This window comes from Tachypleus tridentatus, unplaced genomic scaffold (genome assembly GCF_004210375.1).
Source record: "Tachypleus tridentatus isolate NWPU-2018 unplaced genomic scaffold, ASM421037v1 Hic_cluster_2, whole genome shotgun sequence".
NCBI classification, from domain to species: domain Eukaryota; kingdom Metazoa; phylum Arthropoda; class Merostomata; order Xiphosura; family Limulidae; genus Tachypleus; species Tachypleus tridentatus.
The window spans coordinates 19105719-19125275 of record NW_027467782.1 but is presented as its reverse complement, the minus strand read 5'-3'; the positions used below and the strand labels follow the sequence as shown (position 1 = coordinate 19125275).

The 19557-nt window shown below is 34.7% G+C and overlaps 1 protein-coding gene across 4 annotated transcripts; it reads right to left on the bottom strand.

Annotated features, from left to right (window-relative positions):
- Positions 1–1914: 1914 nt before the first annotated feature.
- LOC143242546 (uncharacterized) lies at positions 1915–14593 on the bottom strand. 4 transcript variants are annotated; one of them, XR_013022900.1, is made up of 4 exons: positions 14086–14593; positions 13255–13353; positions 9938–10122; positions 1935–2969 (listed from the first exon to the last, which is right to left on the bottom strand). XR_013022900.1 is itself a non-coding variant. In XM_076485961.1 (2 exons), exons 1-2 carry the CDS (start codon positions 12387–12389, stop codon positions 2709–2711), a joined length of 414 nt encoding a protein of 137 aa, XP_076342076.1. In that variant the 5' UTR covers positions 12390–12485; the 3' UTR covers positions 1941–2708. The 4 variants fall into 4 exon arrangements, 1 of the variants encoding a protein (XP_076342076.1); XR_013022899.1 differs by lacking the exon at positions 9938–10122 and having other exon boundaries at positions 2731–2969; positions 14086–14559; XR_013022898.1 differs by lacking the exons at positions 9938–10122; positions 14086–14593 and having other exon boundaries at positions 1915–2969; positions 13255–13458.
- Between the last annotated feature and the right edge of the window lie 4964 nt (positions 14594–19557).

Genomic DNA, 19557 nt, shown 5'->3' with positions numbered 1-19557 from the left:
GGGGAAATATTCCAAGCAACGGGTGAGGGTAGAGGGGGAAATTTCTTTAGCAATTGGTGTAAGTAGTGGGGAAATGTCCCCAGCCACGCGGTGTAAGCAGTGTCGGAAATGTTTCAATTAACGGGGTAAGCAGTGTCCGAAATGCCCCTAGCAACGGAGGTAAGCAGTAGGGGAAATCTTCCTGGCAACGGGGTAGGAAGTGTGGATAATGTTCCTAGTAATGGGGTTAAGCAGAATCGGAAATGTCCCTAGCAGGTGGTAAGGAGTGTAGGAAATGCCCCCAGCAACAGGAGTAAGCACTTGGGAAATGTCCCTAGCAACCGGGTGTATTGAGTTGCGGAATGTGCCTCTCAGCGAGGGAAACAGTGAAGGAAATGTCCCTAACAACGGGGTGAAAGTAGTAGGGAAAATGTCCCTATCAATGGGGTAAGCAGAGGGGGAGAAATCCCTAGCAACGGGGGTAAGCAGTAGGGGAAATGCCCTTAGCAACAAGGGTAAGCAGTGGAGGAATTGTCCCTAGCAATGGGTGGTAAGAAGTGGGGGATATGTCCCTAGCAACAGTGGTAAGAACTGGGGGAAATGTCCCTAGTAACGGGGAAAGAAATGGGGTAAATGACCTTCGCAACGGAGGTAAGCAGTGGGGTTTAATTTCCCTAGCAACGGGGTAAGAAGTGTGGGAAATGTTCCTAGGAACGTGGGGTAAGCAGTGTAGGAAATGCCTCTAGAAACTGAGGTAAGCAGTGGGGGAAATTTCTTTAGCAATGGTGGTAAACAGTGTAGGAAATGTCCCTAGCAACGGTGGTAAGAACTAGAGGAAATGTCCCTAGTAACGTGGAAAGAACTGGGGGAATGTCCCTAGCAATGGGAGGGAAGCAGTGTCGGACATGTCCCTAGCAACGGGGGTAAGCAGTGGGGTTAATTTTCTAGCAATGGTGTAAACAGGTTGGGAAATGTCTCTAGAAACAGGGGTGGTAAGAAGTGGGGTAAATGTCCCTAGGAACGCGGAATAATCAGAGGGGAAATGTCCTTAGCAACAAGGGTAAGCAGTGAGGGAAATTTCCCTAGCAATGGGGTAAGAAGTGTGGGAAATATTCCTAGGAAAGTGGGTAATCAGAATCGGAAATGTCCCTAGCAGGGGGGTAAGGAGTGTAGGAAATGTCTAGTAACTGGGGTAAGCTGTGCCAGAAATGCCCCCAGCAACGGGGGTAAGCACTTGGGAAATGTCCTTAGCAACAAGGGTTATCAGTGGGGAAAATGTCCCCAGCAACCGGGTGTATTCAGTGGGGGAATGTGCCTCTCAACGGGGGTAAACAGTGAAAAAAATGTCCCTAGCAACGGGGGTAAGCATTGGGGTAACTTTCCATCGCAACTGTGGTAAACAGTGGAGGAAATGTCCCTAGGAACAGGAAATAAACACAGGGGAAATGTCCCTTGCAACTGGTGGTAAGAAGTGTAGTAAATGTCCCTAGCAATGGGGTAAGCACTAGGGGAAATTTCCCTAGCAAATGGGGTAAGCAGTGCCCGAAATGTCCCTAGCAAATGGGGTAAGCCGTGCCCGAAATGTCCCTAGCAAATGGGGTAAGCCGTGCCCGAAATGTCCCTAGCAAATGGGGTAAGCAGTGGGGGAAATGTCCAATGGTTATCTAAAAAAATACAACAAATTAACATTTTCAAAGGGAGTCACTTTTTTCTGTCCATCCCCTTATATGTAATATTTATGTATGTATATGAATACATTGTTTGGAATAACATGGGAAAAGTAGTTTAAAGTCGACATTTGGTGGCCAGAGTAACATTGGCTGCATTTTAGTAGATTAGTATTTGGTAAAATAGTCACATTAAATTTAGAGAAAAAGAGAGGACGCCATTACATTTGAAAATTGTTGAGAAAATCACTAAAATATTTTTAGTGTTTAATTGATTATTCAATTCACATATAGAAGTAAGTGTATTTTAGGGACTATTTCCAAATATGGAAAGAGGGGAGTGGGGGCCACCGTGTTTGATTCACTAGATATTGAGTTTTCTCAGCAAAGAGAAAAGATAAAAGGTCTTTATTTTATATTCTAGCTTTTTAATATTGGTAATTTGAATTCCTAATTCATACAAGACTACAGACTTTGTATTTTGATATCACAAACATCTAACTTGAACCAGTGCTGTTTTCAACATACCACATAAAACACAAAAATTGAACTTTAATGTTTAATTTTTAATTAAGAAATTAAATAATATTTAATATGAAAATCTGAATTATAATGTACAGTTTGATACTAAACTTAAGGAGATAAATTCATAAAATAGTAGTTCAATAAAATTTTGAATGTTGGTCAACAAAAACAATGACATGGCCTTTGACCCATGACCCATTTCAAAACAGTTAACATGAAATTCAGTTTGCACACAAGACTAGTTAATGCCTGAATCACTCTGAATTGGTAGCATTACAGACAAATTTTTAGAAAAATATTCTATAACTAAGTTTGGATTTTCTGTGTACACCATATTTGTAATGTTTACTAATAACTTACATAATTTTATGAAGATGCCCAAAGTATATTTGCAATTATTACATGCATAAAATTACACATTAACAGTTCAATCTAACTGTCCAACTCCACAAGCACAAGATTAAAAGAATTTCTTTTAACAAGGCATTTTCATTTTTTGCAAATCAGGATTTGAAAAAAACCAAAATCATTAACTCGTTATACAACATTTATATTTTCTAATTTACTACATAACTTACTTCTCAGGAATTCTTTTTCTTCCTGTGAAAGAGGATATTTTACCACTTGAGCAAGATCTTTAAGAAGTATAATTATAACTTCACTCTCTGCAGGTGGTAAGTCAGGAGGGATATTACTCTCCAACAGATTCACTAAGTAACTGTACAGTCTCCGAAAGTCTGGTTCACTGTCTTTTTTTGGTGTTTCATGATGTTCCTCAGTTTTTGCAGCTTTAAGCACCTACAGAATATAAAAGAAATACACAATATAATCGTAAGCTGTTTATCTTTAAAACACACATGGATAACATGAACTTTAACTGAAACTGTTGTAAAAGTTTTGATAAATTGAAAGAGAAATGTAATGATAATAAGATCAAAGCACCAGCCATTTTGCATTATGGCTGGTGGGAAAAAGTTATATCAAAACTATGAAAGATGAATATATTTGAATTACACATTAGTTATAAAAATCATTTAAAGATATTCATTTTAATGTAACTGTGGAAAAAATTAATTTTCGCAAAACTCAAGTTATTACAATGCAATATTTGTTGCTGTTGCTGTAACTTAACTAAAGATGAGTAAGGATTTTCTTTATGAAAACTGATTCATAATACATAAATAATTGTGGTGGGACATTACAATTTAACTAACTCTCTTGATATAGGTTTGGTAATTCTGACTAACCATATAACCAATATGAAAGTATCCATACTCTAACTTTTAATGTGATATGTGTATCTTTATGAAATTTGGCAAGCTTTTAGAAAGCAGTGCATGGTTAGTACACACACACACACACACACACACATAAACAGAATATTTACTTAAGCTTGTAGTTATGATGACAATTCATTTGTGGGGATGTTCAACAGAAGGGTTTTGAGAGTAGTATCTACTTGAAAGTTGTTTGAATTATAAAGATGTAAAATTTGAATTAAATAGACCCAACATTTGAAGTTTTTAGATTTAGAATACTCACAATGTTAAAGTAGATGGGAACAAATAAACATAAAAAGAAACTGAAAAGTATAAAACCAAAAGCTACAACACAGGAACATAATAAATTAGACTACAAGAAATATATCACCAAATGAAGCTGAAGTACAATTCAGAACAAGAAAATTTGCAGATTTGAGGAATAAAAATTAGTGCAAATAAAAAGACAGGCTCTAAAGAACACACATTCATGAAATCATTTAATTTAATCAAAGGAGTAATTTTGTTAGGAGTAATGTTATGTTAAACCTGTGAAGCCAACAATGGTAGTGACATAAAATAGGTTAGAGGAAGATATATCAATAATGCAGTTGTATATTCTTGGGGGAACAACTCAGACATATGTTATAAAAGGACATACTTTAATCTTGTTATCTCATTATATAAATAATTAAATAATTTCAAAACTGTACACACCTCTTGATTTGTAAACTGGGTGATTTTAAAGTGCTACAGAAATAACTGGGGGTTGCGTACGAAAAAAACATACACTAGAGAAAATAAGAGACTTTCGACTGGATGAATGAATATAAATAAAGGTTCTTAATGGATAAAAAGAGACTGTACTTAATTATTCTACCTTTCTTGTTCCGTGCTGTATATGTAGTCAAAATTATTCAGAATTTCAGAAACCCTGTAAAAAGTTAATAAAGGATACTAGGTAGGAAATACAAAACTCCCAAGAGAGATTCCATCTGAAGAACAATAAAAATACTAAATGATGTAAAGAACAAGATGCAGAGTCCATGAGACCTTACACAGATAGCCAAATGTTAAATATGTTATATAACCTGAAATCCAATTAAGGTGGTCAGAAACACCTTGATAAACAAGACATATGAGGTGCACAAACAAATTCAATGGAATGAATAAAGCAAGACCTGTGGAACATGAGCCATTGCAAAATATAAAAACTAATGTTGATCTCCTTGGAAATATTACATTTTTCACACCAGAAACAGACAGCCTTATTGGTGAGTTAAGAAAACTACAAAAAGAAAAAGGCATAAAACAAAAAAAGAAGAATTGAGGTCAGTCAGGCTAGGTAACATAATATAAGAAAAACAGCTGTGACTATCTCAGCCCAAATCTCTGGTAGAAAGACTAAGGTGTCTGTACAGAACCTTTCTAAAAGAAAAAATAAGAGTATGAAAAAAATTTGAAAAATGTCAAATCATCTTAATCTTGAAGTTAGTAACAAAATACAACATATCTTCAGAGGAAGAATGGAAACAAGATGCACAAGGTTCAAACAAAGACAGGCAAATTAATACCAGGCTTACATCCAATGATGACATCTTGGTACCAAAGAAAGATGTATGAAAAACACATAAAACAGCAAGAAAAAACAGTGAACACAAAGACATGAAGACTGCAACTGAAACAAAACAAACCATAATCATGAAAATGGTATATGAAACATGAAAAAAATAAAACTTCAAATTCTGTATATAACAGCTAGCCATTACAGAAGATTTATCAAAAGTAATGGAACAGGATTTCTTTGGGACAGGCAAGAAGAATGAAAATCATTAAGGAGCAAGTCAGCATGAGGCAATAAGATTTGGACAGTGGAATTAACTGATCTTATCTTACCCATTACTTGAGAATGAAGATAAAATAGGCAGGTTCAGAGAAACAAGTTTTTTTCCAAGAAAGACTCACAGTACCCACTGCTACAGAAGATGGACTTAGAACTTTAAACCAGTAAAGTATCAAAAATGTGCAATGTTGCCCCTAAGGCACGGAACATGGGATGACCTAAATACCTGTTTAGACTAGCATGATGTGATAACAGCCAAAACAATAGCAAAACTGTAGCAAACAAAGGCAATGAGATCAAGTTCAACTATACTTTTTGAAATATATCACAACAAAGTTTTTGTGAATACTATAACATCTCACTCAGTTCAATTAAAAAAAACATGAAATCCTGATATTCAATTGAAACAGAATAAATCTTTGGAAGAGTGATTTTAAAATGAGATATCAAAAAGATTGCTGATCCTAAAGCTAACAGTTTTTTTTTACTACAAAGAGCTATTACCTCATGTGTACTATCATGCATGTTCCTGCAAATGCCAGAAGCCTTGAACAAAGTTCCCATCCCCTTACGTGCATCAACATATACTGCACCAGTCTTTAATGTAATCATCATAAGACCATAGCTCTCCGTGCAAGTAATCATGGGAGGCAGCACTCAGTGAGAAACCACATCCATTTCAAGCAGAGAATGTTTTTTGTGCAGCTGAAGTTATAGGGGAAAAGATTGTGAATAAGAATCTTTTGGTGAGTGCATATGTCACAAGCTGATGAGATGGCAGATTATTCAAGCATGTATAATCTCACAGAAAGATAGCTGGACATAAGTGTTTAGAGTTGCTAGACCTATATGTCAGGTCATTCCATATTAGAGGAATACCTACATGAGATATTACAAAAAATTAAACAGAAAAAGCATACAGACCCACGTTCTAAAGTAAACCCATGACTTATCCATCTTGTTATAATCAACTTACTTCATAAAACAGCAGATACCTGAAGTACAATATCAGGTAACACCCCAATCCTACTTTCCAAGCAAAGGATGTGTCCACTTAGTATTGGAATATTGGTATTCCATTTAATGAGGAACTCTATGTCGACTTCCCCAACTCCACTAGAAGAATTTGAGGGAAATGGAACTTGCATGGGGGAAAACACAGGAGGGATACATGAATCATTGTTAACAGGCACATACATCTGCAATTAGATGTCACACTGAGAGACAGTACCACGGATTACCATGACTAAAGACAGCAGACACACACCTAGTGCTGTCCTTCATATTTTTGTCAAATGTTGAATAGCCTGGAATATATATTTATAATATATATGTGTGTGCGTGCGTGCACCCATAGAAATCAATGAATGATATGCACAAAGCCTCAACAGAAGAGCTTAATACTTTTAGTACTTCTCTCCACTTTCTGTGAATTTTCAGCAAATATTTCTTTTGAGCAAACACTGGACACTTAGTGTGTTCTATGATCTTAATAATACATAATGTTTGAATGAGGTCATTATGAAAAAAAACAATGCAGAAACGTAAACAATTCAAATTAGAGCCACGATGATGAGTGAATATAGGCAATTGGAATGAGACAATGAATAAAGGAGAGGATGGAACCAACACAGAAGGGAGGAACTGAAAACTAAATATTTCACCCACAGAAGATAAACCAAATGAAGCAAAATCATGATGTGGAGGAAATGTCTGAAAACCAGGATTGGTCATCCATCACAAGGAATAGTATCTGTAGAGTGAGAAACTGCCCATCAGAAACAGGAAAAACCAAAACTGAATCAAATAAGATAGGATGATGTTTGGCCAACAATTTTCCAACTTTGTGGGAATAATAAAAGGATGAAAGTACAACCTCATGGTGGGGATGAGGAATTGTCTCAAGGATTTTTACACAGGTGAGAGGGAGAGTAAAAGTTTAGCAAAACCTCTGAGAAAGTCCTGAGGAACTGAACAGGCATAGAAAAGGCGATTCATCAGAAAAAGAGTTGGAGAACAAAGCTCCTACAAAACTGGAGCCAAGGGGTTGCTTCAGAAACAACTCATCTCAAGGACCTGAAATGGCTAACCCTCAAAGAAGACAAACCATACAGTAACAAAAGAACAAAGAACAGTAGATGAAGGGACCAACAAGGCCATATGTAATGAAAAAAACCTGTTGTAGTCCTCTGGTCCAAAAGGTAATTTACTAAAGGTAGAACAGATGAAGAGCAGCATCAATACAAACTGCATCATTTAAAAAATACCCCAAAAAAGCACTAAAAAGGAAAGAAAAGTAATATAATGCTTTACGAGTGTAAAAAAGGCAATAGTACAGCAGAAACTACAAGAAACATGCAAGATGCTTATGGTGGAGTCTCAATGAAATAAAATGTTGAAGATGGTTTCAAAAGTTCAGTTTGTCCTGTTGAGTTTAATGATAACTCGCTGCAGGCTGCACTTGATAAAGACTGTGCTGTAATAGTTGAAGAACTAGCACGGAAGTTTAATTCAACCCATTCAACAGTTTACTATCATCTGCAACAGCTTGGAAAGATGTCAAAGCTTAAAAAATGGGTCCCCCATGATTTGACAAAAGCCAACCTTAGAACAAGAGTGGACATTTGCACTTATCTGCAATCTCATGAATGTAACTCACCTTTTTTGGAAAGGTTAGTGCCTGGAGATGAAAAATGATTATTTTATAAGAATGTTAAGCACTGAAGAAAATGGGCCTACACCATAGGAAAGTCTTGTTAAGCATTTGGTGGGATCCATCCACTTTGAGTTGCTGCCACTCAATGTAATGATTACATCAGACTTCTGTTGTCAACAGTTATAGCACTTGAATGTTACACTGAATATTGCTGTAATCAGTCGTAAAGGTGTTGTGTTATACCAGGATAATACATGGCCCCATACAACAAGGATCACATCTGCAAAGATTGAAGAGCTAGACTGAAAAAAAACTTCCACATCCTACTTATTCTCCAGACCTTGTCCCATCCGATTATCATGTATTCCAAAGTTTGCAGAACTATCTTGATGGAAAAGAGCTTGAAACACACAATGCTCTGTACAGTAAACAATATAATACATCACTTTTTTGGCTTTCCATTGATTATAATAATTCGGTATAAAATATCAGCAGGAGAGAGCTACTGGAAATTTGTAAAAGAGAGAATGCAGTAGGTGTGCATGGGAACTATGTCTGGTTTTGTATCTTATGGCTCCATATGCAAATAAGATTAAAGGCTATAAAAAATAGACTTTACCTTAGTAATATCTGGATTATAATGAGAAATATATGTGCAACTTTGTACTTCTCAAGAGTTGTAGCAAATAATTAAAAAAGAGGGAATACTTGGAGAATAATGTCAATTTTCATACCAGGGAAAATTAAGGCTTTTGTAAATATTTTGTTATATAAACAAGAACTTAATATTTACAAGATATTAAAATTTGATTCACTGACTATGTTTTCATGCCAAGATTATTTGTATATAATGTTAATAAAGTTAAATTGTGAATGTAAGTCTAAAAGGTCATGTACTTTTACCTACCTGAAGGAAGAGGGTTAAAAGAAAAATTTAAGATAATTTAAATAAAAGTTCTAACCGATCAATTAAACATTTTTTGTTGTTTCTGAAAATCAAAAATATCATGTAAAACACGAATCATAAAAAACGAGTTAGTGTTCAAGAGTCAGAGCTCATGAGGATTACTGTGCATCTTGCCTTCCTATTAGTGGACGGCTATAGTCTAATGGTAATTAAATCACATACCAGCATACTACTCACTGACACACAGTGAAGTGAGAGCTTTATTCTAGACTTATAGCATGTGTAGGAATTTACACAACAGTGTGAAAAAGGGTAAGAGTTCTTTGTTATGCAGAAAGACAAATTTATGAAGATAACGCCAACTCCATAAGTATATAAACACTTTTCTGGACACTGGTATTGTTGAAAAGATTCAGAACCCAAAGGAGATAGAGGAAAAGAGGTTATCTACAAAGTTACAGAATGTCTATACAAAAGACACAGATTAACAAAAGACTGAAAACATAAAAGATGAAACTTAGAATCATAAACAAACTCTTCCAGCTAAGTGTTGGTGAAATTCAGTGTAAACCACATACTGAGCAAAAACCTGCTAATCAACCCCATAATTAAGGCAATCAATGCTATGTGGAAGATTAGTTAACAGTTTGTGTGTGTGAAGACAGAGAGGTAAAGACAGACCATAAAGAGAGAGCTAAAAGCTATAAATCATTCCAAAACAACAAAATGAAAGATGAATGAATCAAGGACAGGTAAATTTTAAAACTCCCATCATGGAACCAAAACTTTGACAAAGGAACTATCATGAGATTCTTACAAGTTCTATCATTGAAAGAAAAAATTCAGATAACAAGTGAGATAAGAAAGATATAAAACAGTCTTCAATCTCCAGAAATTTCTCCCGCCAAAGATGTTCAGAAATTTTTTGTCACATTTGTTAAGAATTTGAATTGAAACTCATAAAGGCTTTCAGGTCTATGTGATTGAACTTACAACTTTTAACTTGCTTCTGGTGAAACATGATTTCTAAAATATAATCACTTTAAATGCAAGATTTTCTTTGTAACCATACTGTATTGCTTCAATACTCAAGGAACTTACTTCTGCTATGATCTTGGAGTAATCATCGTTACGGAAGAAAATATGAACATTCTTTTTTCACAATATCTCCCCAGGATTCTATTGGAGCTTGTTTTCCTTCAATTTGTGATTGATCATTCATTTTATTTTTTCCCTCACAGCTCGCATTTTCCATTTCTGAACATAGGATCTAATTTCCATCAATTCTGGAGTTTTGTGAAAAATAAAACTGATGAAAAGTTACACTTCCCTAACCTAATCAAGTTCACACTGTAACAGTTCTTGTAAAGTAGTTTGTTAATAAAAACAGTATTTCAAACACTAGTGTGTTAGCCAGCTTGAAGAATCATATTACTTGGAAAAGGACCTCACCAGCAATGGTTATAGTAGACGTAGTCTGGTCGAGATATTACTATACGATTTTTTTAATTTTACTCGGATGTTTTTCCTTTTGTACAATGATGAAGCCACTGACCTTCTAAGTCAAACACTTTTGAAACAGACAGGTATGTTGGTTAAAATGCTGATAATATTACAAGACTGAAAACATAAGACACTAAGTCAATAAATCTGAGAAAATGATCAAGAAAAATTTACAAAATATAATCATAGCAAGCAAATACAAACTGACTCTTTTTTAAACTACTCAAAGCTAACACGCCAACTTTGTACAGGCCTCCCAGTTTTGTTATTTACTAGACAGTTAATTTACTATATCAAGGTTCTATTAATTTCAGATATTGTTATGCACTGGTTACAATTAATTTACATTTCTAGAATTCAAACTGAAATACAACTACATAAGAAATGAAATATCACAGTTTTAATAAATGATAATGTGATGCAATAATAGACTATACACATAACATTTTTAAACATTTGGGAAAAATTTATATGATCAAATAGCAACATTTGTACTTTTATTTAGCAAGTTATTTCCTAGTATAGAATATTCTCTTGAAAAGAAATTTTTCTTACATGTATGTGCTGGGTTTTAAAATATTCTTACATTTGAAATCAGACATAAAACGGTAACTTGAAAATAAACATTTCTATAAAATTATTTACAGTACGAGTGAAATTGGCATGTTCCAACACCAAAAATACATTTCTGATAGGTACTTACCTCTACTGAGATAATATCTTTTCCTTCTCTATGCACTGAGACTAGGCAAGTAGAGGTGCACAGAAAGAAGGGAGGATGGAAGCACAGAGAATATCTATTAGAAATATATTTTCAGTGTTGGAAAATGTTAACTGATTATATAATATCTTACCCTTACTCATATAATAACAATAAACAATGAAAAGGTGGAAGGAGAGGTGCAAAAGTTATCTAAACAAGCATCCTCTTTGGAATGTACCCAAAGGGAACTCATGAACTGTGACACCCTCTACAATGGAAACATGTAGGGGCACACCCATGACAGACTGCATCCCTTATGTACAAGGATATTCTCTACTCAAAATAAAGATATGCTTCTCTAAGTTCAGGGAAAATTATGCACAATCCAAAACCCAAGTAATGGAAATGGACGTGCAAGATGGTGCAGTATGACTAAAGTGATAAAAACCATACATGGGTTATCTACAGTCCAAAACCAGACAGTATCAGGTATTTCTCATCCACTCTGCATTAGACGGATCTACACCATTCACACCAACAGAACACCACTGCTCTACTTTCCACTGAGTAAAACTGGTTACACTCAGGAGGAAGTCTCTGATCCATGACCCCAGCAACTAAAAACTAGCAAATGGCAAGAACTCCCATACCCTACTAAATAATAGGGGAGTAAAATGCACTGGGAGGTTGGAGGAACAAAACACCTTAAGACAATGCAATAATTTAGCATGCAACCTTACTTTTAAAAGGCTTCCAGTCCTGGTTTATTAAACTAAAACCAGAAAAATGGGCAGTTATTCCAACACTAGTTTGCTCATGACAGTCCATGAGCAGGTATGGTTTGAACTGGGTTTTGTTTAACAAATAAGATACCATGAGAACAACCTCTAGTGGTCTTTTGGAACATCCCATCTCAACAGTGAGCATTACAGACTTGATTGGCTGCAGGATGCAAATTTATATTTTAGTATACCTTGTTGGGCATCCACATGCCACTGAGTAGGTTACTGAGGTGTAGAATAGAGCACCTATAAAGGTAAGAGAAAAAAGATAAATGATTTGAGGGTTGCAAGTCTTTTAGACTTACCCTGTCCCATCAGGATATATCAATTTAAACAGATTTATCACACACTCCACTTTAAACTCTGAAATTCAAGGAGTAGATGTATTATTTGAGAGTTGGAAAATACTTACACCTGGCAGGGGGTAGGTTAAATCATGAAGTTGTGACATGTCAGGTAAAGCATAACTGCTCCTTGGCATAACTGAGAAGTAAACTTTCCAGCATGAGTTACAAAATCTGTGAATGGAGTGAATTAAATATTTGCTCCCAGATCTTTCAGCCATCAAGTAAAGTACAGCAAAAGCAACCAGGAAAATACCCAAAACATTTGTCTGATATATGTTTCCATTTCACTACAAGTAAGATATGTAACAGCCTCAACTGAGAATGACTCCTCCCACTCTGATTATTGTACAACACCAGATATGGGATGGAGAGACCTGATTTGGCTCTATGCCAAATATAATAATCCTAGAATTCACAAGTTAGCTTGTCAATAGGAAAAAAAAATTATGAAAATAAACTAGAAAACACGTAACATTCAAAGTATCTCTGAATGATCATAATACTAGGAAACCCAACAGCAGCTCTTTGTAGAGAAAAGTTATAACATTATCTTAACAAGACAGATACAGTACAAAGACAGAAGACACACTGACAAAGTTGGAAAGTGTCACAAGATCGATATTGCTAAAAGCAATTGAGTGGAATACAAAGGACTAGAGCAAGTGATAAAAAATCAGACCAATGTTTAGACAAGCAAAGAAACCCTAGCAGTCATGGAACAGTTGCAAGTCGCAGAGGAGGTAAGTTTTGTAATATTTTTTGAACATTCTTCCATGTTTCAATAGAAAGATAGTCATTAAAACACCACATACTATTATTTCAATTTAAATGTTTAAAGCATTACACAAGTATAAACACAATGTTATAATATGTATTATTTCATTGACTTCAGTACTACTCTCATGAAAAAGGTGTGTTCATTTGTATAAGGTCTAATTTGAACCATTTGCATTTGGCATGTTTATGAGGATACATGCGTAAATTACAGAGAAACCTACATTTTCATAAAAGCAATTTTTTAATATTTTGAGACAAACATTTTAAATACAGCTTTGCTTTACAACATAATGCACACAAACTTACTTAATCTCTGTTTAATTCCCAGTTTTTACAACTTTCTCAAACATCACCAAATTTCCAAGACCATACCTTCTTAATCCCTTAAGGAAGACTTTCTTTTCACTATAAGAAAATTAAAATTTCAAAATTATTTTGAGAAAAATCTAACTGTCAATTGAGATGAAACCACTAATATCTGTGCTTTTTCTAAAAATATTAAAAACAGAAACTCATTCTTCTCTAATAAACTGAACTAAAAGAATAAACTTGGAAAATATTAAAACATATATTAACAGCAAAAGTATGAAATGTATATATACAAAATGTAAAAACTTCAACATTAAAAGTAATAAAGTTTTATTTTAAGCTTATTATATGCAAACAGTCCTTGAAAATATTGCTTTACAGATTTTACCTTTTGGAATAATTTGGCTGATACCGTTGCAAGTACTATTAACTTGTTGCAAAATCTGGTTATATAAATACAAAAGAGAAAAGTGATGCTTTAGATTTTAATTTAATGCTTTATATGCTTGAGTGGACTTTATTACCATGTTTGTTTGTCTTCTTATGTTCTTGTAAAATAATATAATGAATACTGCAAATATTTTATATGTAAAATATAAATAATAACTAAGCTCATTACAAATATGCTGAAAATTAAAAGTTTCCTACACTGAAAATGCATTTTAATGGATACTTATCTCTTTCACATAATAGCTTTTCTCAACTTGCATTGAGCTCTATGTGCACAGTTTTGTTCTCCACTAGCCTTGATGTTTCCACCTATCTTTACATGTGATAGAGCTTTACCGTAACATGCAAAAACCCACCACCAACAGGATTATCACAAACCTTCTTTGTACAGATGACTCTCTATTCTTTAGTCGCTCTGATCTGGCTATCCAAGGAGTGTTAAAGTAAAATTTTAGGCTCATCTCATTTGTCAGCCGGACACGTATTTTTGGTATTTGATTCACTTGTCATGTGCGTATGAACTACTGAGAAAGACATAGCTCGTTTCCAATGTTGAGTAAAAAATCATTTGCAAAAATGACTGATTTGACAACATTCACAATGACCAAGTTCAGCTTATGGGCAAGTCAATGTACATATAAAGCCTCTAGCATGATCTCTTTTATTCTTTACTAAACACAACTACACTTGTCACTCATTGCACTGACATCAACATGCACTGAGTTGTCAAATTTCGTATATCAATTACACTTTATACTAGCTCCGCCTGGACATGTGCATTTGAACTTTCTGCTGTCATGAAACCAGTAAATCCTTAATGGATTACTCATTCGAAGAAATATCTTATAACAACTAAAAATTGCTCCCTTCTAGACAAATCTTTGAATTCATCTACCAAAATGGAGAATAGGTTTGCATTTGCTACTTTTTTCCTTGTTTCATCTAAAATGATATCTGATATAATTTCAAGTAACGCATTTTGTAATGTGTGATGATTATACTTCGCATTAGCTTGTTCTTCTGCCAGCTTGGATCGCAGCATTTCTGAATATTTTTTTGCAATAGATCCAATACTGTTATGAGATTGACTTCATTAACCTCATAATTTGTCTCTCAATGTCTCCTTTGTGCAGTGTTTCGGACCACTGTTAGTCTGACCGTATCCGCTACAGTTTTGATGTATTAACGAATTGTACTCATCGTTTCTTTATGCTGTTTATGTATTAGATGTGATACTGTATTTTTTCGCCGTTTTACTTTTTGTATGCAGCATATCTGCCTTTACAGTCAACGTGTCACTCTGATTTATTGTGGTTAAGTTTTAAGTTATTCTTATATGAATCACCTGTACACTTTTTCCAGCTCTTAAAGCTGTCTTATACGAAGGCACTCTCTTCACTTGTTTGTCGAAAATGTGTCGTTATCAGATCTCTAAAATTGAGATGGAAAAACAGCTGACAGTCTAACACTGCATTTTGGTTGGATGTATACTTCATCTGATCTAAGTGGCTGTTCATAGTTCAAATATATTAAAGGAGCATCATTGAAGCATATGAGAAAATTAACTAGATTTTAATGTTTGCAGACCATTAAATTTTTAATAATATTTATTACGACATACACATCAAGAGAAATATAACTGAAGCAGTTTGACAAAACAGAACACCTGTTTTGCGTGTGAATAAAGGTCGGTCAGACTCTGCACATACATATTTCCATATACATTAATTTCTCATGTAAAGTCCTGTCAAAATATTTCAATATCAAATCCTTGTCGTCTCGCACATTAGACAAGTATACTCTACAAATTGAGCTGAAGGTTTAATCAGCTAACATTTACTTATAAGGTTTTTTTTTATATATCTTGAACTACCTTTTCTTTTCTACCAAAATCACTGGTCGTCATTAACAGTTGAATCCAACATTAACTTTCTCTAGAACTTTAATAACTTCAGTTTGACAAAGCTGTGTATTGAGAATTTCGACTGGTTTGCTGAGATTCATCACTCGCTGGGACAGCAGTAAGTCTACAGATTTACAACGTTAAAAAGAAGGGTTCGATTCCCCTCGATGGACAGAGCAGATAGCTTTGCTATATGAAAAACACAAACACACTGCCAAGATTTTATTACAAGACAAAGAGATCGAACGATTAACGTGAGACATCAGACAAACATATCACTTCTAAATTTGGCTTTATAGCTGAGAAAGATTTGTAATAAATTTTCAACTAACAAAATATACCGACGATGTAATAATCGGCTGGTTTCAACATAGCATTCTGGAGACATTTTACTGTATACCATCTCTTGTAAGCCCAGAATGCCACCAACTTTCACTTATGATTTTTTAATTAAATGATTATTTGAACTGCTGATCAGCAAGATTGTTTATTTTTTGAATTTTGCCCAAAGCTACTTGGACTACTATTTTTCCATAGAATAGTAGGATTAACCGTCATATTATAACGTCCCCACGGCTAAAAAAAACGAACATGTTTGGCGTGACGCGGTTTCGAACCCGCGACCCTCAGATTAACTTTTAAGAAGGATTGTGAATATTGTTGTAAGCGTTGTGCCGTTGGATTCTTAGAAGAACAAGGACCACAAAAACGACGCCAGGTACAACTCTGTAACCTACACCTAGATCCTCGTCATGTATGGGTGGATGGTGATGACAAGCTGCCTTTTCTGTAGTCTTACACTGCTAAATTAGGGACGACTAGTGCAGATAGTTCTAGTGTAGTTTTGCGCGAAATTCAAAACAAAACCTCTAGGCTCGGTATGGCCAGCTGGTTAAGCCAGTCGACTCGTAATCTGAGGGTTGTGGGTTCAAATTCCCGTCACACAAAACGTGCTCACCTTTTCAGTCATGGGGCGTTCTAAAGTGACGGTCAATCTCACTATTCGTTGGTAAAATAGTAGCCCAAGCGTTGGCAGTGGATGAGGTTAACTAGCTGCCTTCCCTTTTGTCTTACATTGCTAAATTAGGGACAGCTAGCGCAGATAGCCCTCTTGTAGCTTTGCGCGAAATTCAAAAAACAAAAACAAACAAAAAAAACCTCTTAAAAGTATGCGAGACCAAACGTGGCACACGTGCTCAGGTACATCGCGAGAAACATTGTTGAATCTCCATACTTTCTTCTGCCCCCCCTTTTTTTTTGACAAATCTAGAGTCTAATACAAATGTTAAAAATTCACAATTTTCTTCAATATGAACGTAATCTTATCGACTAACTGTGTTGTCTGGAACACGTATAAGCACTTCTATTGCTCACTCTTCTACAGAACGGTACATTCGACACTCCGACTCACCCACGCGACAACCGTATAGACCTGATAGCATTGCTACCGCCCGTGGATTGGAGGACTTTCGGAAAGGGCTTCTTGCCCTTCGAACTTTATTGTAAGCATCATGAACGTGGTAAATGCCAGAATGGCAACATTCTGAATTAATCTGGATAATTCTCGTTTTAAAAATATTCCTTTATTGTTTTATTTTCAGCAATCACAGTTTTTGATCAGCGTATCTTTAACCATGTCGAACAACGTGACACCATTTAACTTTATCGGGAAACTTTGATTATACAAGCATGTACTCACATTCGTGCGTTCGCCATTGAGAAAATGAAAACTATAGCCTTGCCAGATATCTCGTGCGTCCAAGCACACGAATTTCTTCGCCTTTGCTGAAAAATGGTTGAAGAATTTGTAAACGTGGTGACAAATTACGTGTTTCAATTGCTAAGATATTGAAAAGCAAATGAGCGAAATTCCTCAAATAATAGCGACTGTCGACAATACCAGAAATATTTTCCGTAGCAATTACTCAGTTCTCAGTGTAGATGATAATTTACGTATTACCGAAACTTAATCGTTGATGCACGAAATTTTAAAACTGCAGAATTAGAAAGTTCAAAATGAATTCATGAAATGTCCATTAAGATTTAGTAAAGAAATGAACATAGCTATAAACATTTTTCGAAATCAAGTTTAGTGGCGGGGTACATGGAAGTAGGCACCTCCGAGGTTCAATCTTTCCTTGCAAAAATGTATTAAGATTAGGAAGGCAGGAGAATGCATAATATTTAATAAATAACTCCCAGGGCTCTAAGGCGAGCTCTGGATCCAAGCAGTAACAGGTGCGCTTCAGGCGCACATTTCGTCGCTTCGTTAGGTTAAATAAATCTTGCCCCTCCCCATTATTAAATTGCCTCTTATTTCACTGAAGTCTAAAGTTTTAAAACTAGTAACTGGATTGTGCATTATTTATTTGTGATCGATTTCTTCTCCCAAACGTTTCAAAAAATAAAATAAAAATATGTAGTACTTCTACATCTAAAGTGCTTTGGAATTTTATTTTTGGTTTCTTTTTATTTTAAATAAACAGACGAACTATCATTTAAACATCAAGGTGATGTAAAACAATAAACAGAACTATTTTCAATCCTGTACAATATCCAAAAGGGTATTCACCAATAAAATTAGTCACTGTAAATATATTATTCTGACTCTGGCCTAATAGTTAGCATATGAGGCTGTAAATACGAAGATTTATGGCTCCCATCGGTTGCGGACAGCGAAGAATATACCAAAAGTGGACGGTTATTGTTGTTGACTATCAGGTTAAAATTAACCCTTAGTGTAGATTTGCGAAAACAAAAACTCTATAAACTATCTCAATTCGTATGTTTGATAAGTTTACAGTTACGAACGTACTTGAAAAGGGGGCAGGTGGTTATGCACTCAACTTGAAATCTGAAAGTTTTCACCTAAAGTCATATCTTGTTAAAAGTTATTAGCAGGATTGCCTGTTGGGAAATCTGAATTGAAAAATACCATAGTATTTTCTTGTTATTAATAAAAAGGAGGGTTAATACTTTCTGAACAACTCTAATGACAGTGGGTTCTTGAATGTTAGGTGCATTTCTATATGGTCCAGAATGCTAGAGTCTGGACAATTTTTATAAAAACCCTTACCATTGTCACTATGTAATTGTTTTGAAAGTTTACTAGTAATGAAGGATTTTTTTGTTTTTTTTAAATCAAACAGGTTTATTTATGCTCATCTGATGGGTTGTATAGAACGATACTGTATTTTCAACCTTACATTGCATTAAATAATTTTAATTGGTGTTAGTGAAAATATGAAAATTCATAGTCTACATTTTATGAATGGAACAGCTTAAAAGAGAAAGTTACCTCTATTAAATTGTTTGTACAAAACTGTAGATAACTATAGGAGAGAACACCTAGATTTAGACTATAGCTTCATTGGACTGTTTACAGTAGTAGTGTATTAGTTTTAATTCATTATGTTCCTTTGCTTCTAATGAATGAAAATTTTTCCTATTGATGTTGGTTACACTTCAAATTGTACTTAAAAGTAATAACAACAAAGTGGGATGTGATTGTGAAACTAGTACATTTCAGATTTTAAGTTTGAGATACAGTGTTGTAGAACTTGTATTTTTGATACAGTAGCAAGAGTACTAGTCTTACTGCTGCTAATAAATTGTTTAGAAGTTTGTTAAATGATCTTTGTTCTTTACTTATAGAAGAATACCACTTTTGTGAAAACTTTCCTAGAAAAATTTGACTCCCAAAATTTGTGATTATGCTTCTCCAAAATCTTACATTTTATAAGCTGTACTCATATATGTAGAATATTGTTTTAGTGTAGTGGTGTTTATCCTTATGGAAGTTCAATCTAATACAGTTTTAACTGACATACCAAACTTGTACGTTTCTGAAAATATTTTGCAGGATTATTTAAAATCACAATTAAATGATTATGTAACAATAACATTTGTAATTTATTTGTGTATTCCACTTACTCTCTGGCTTTGCA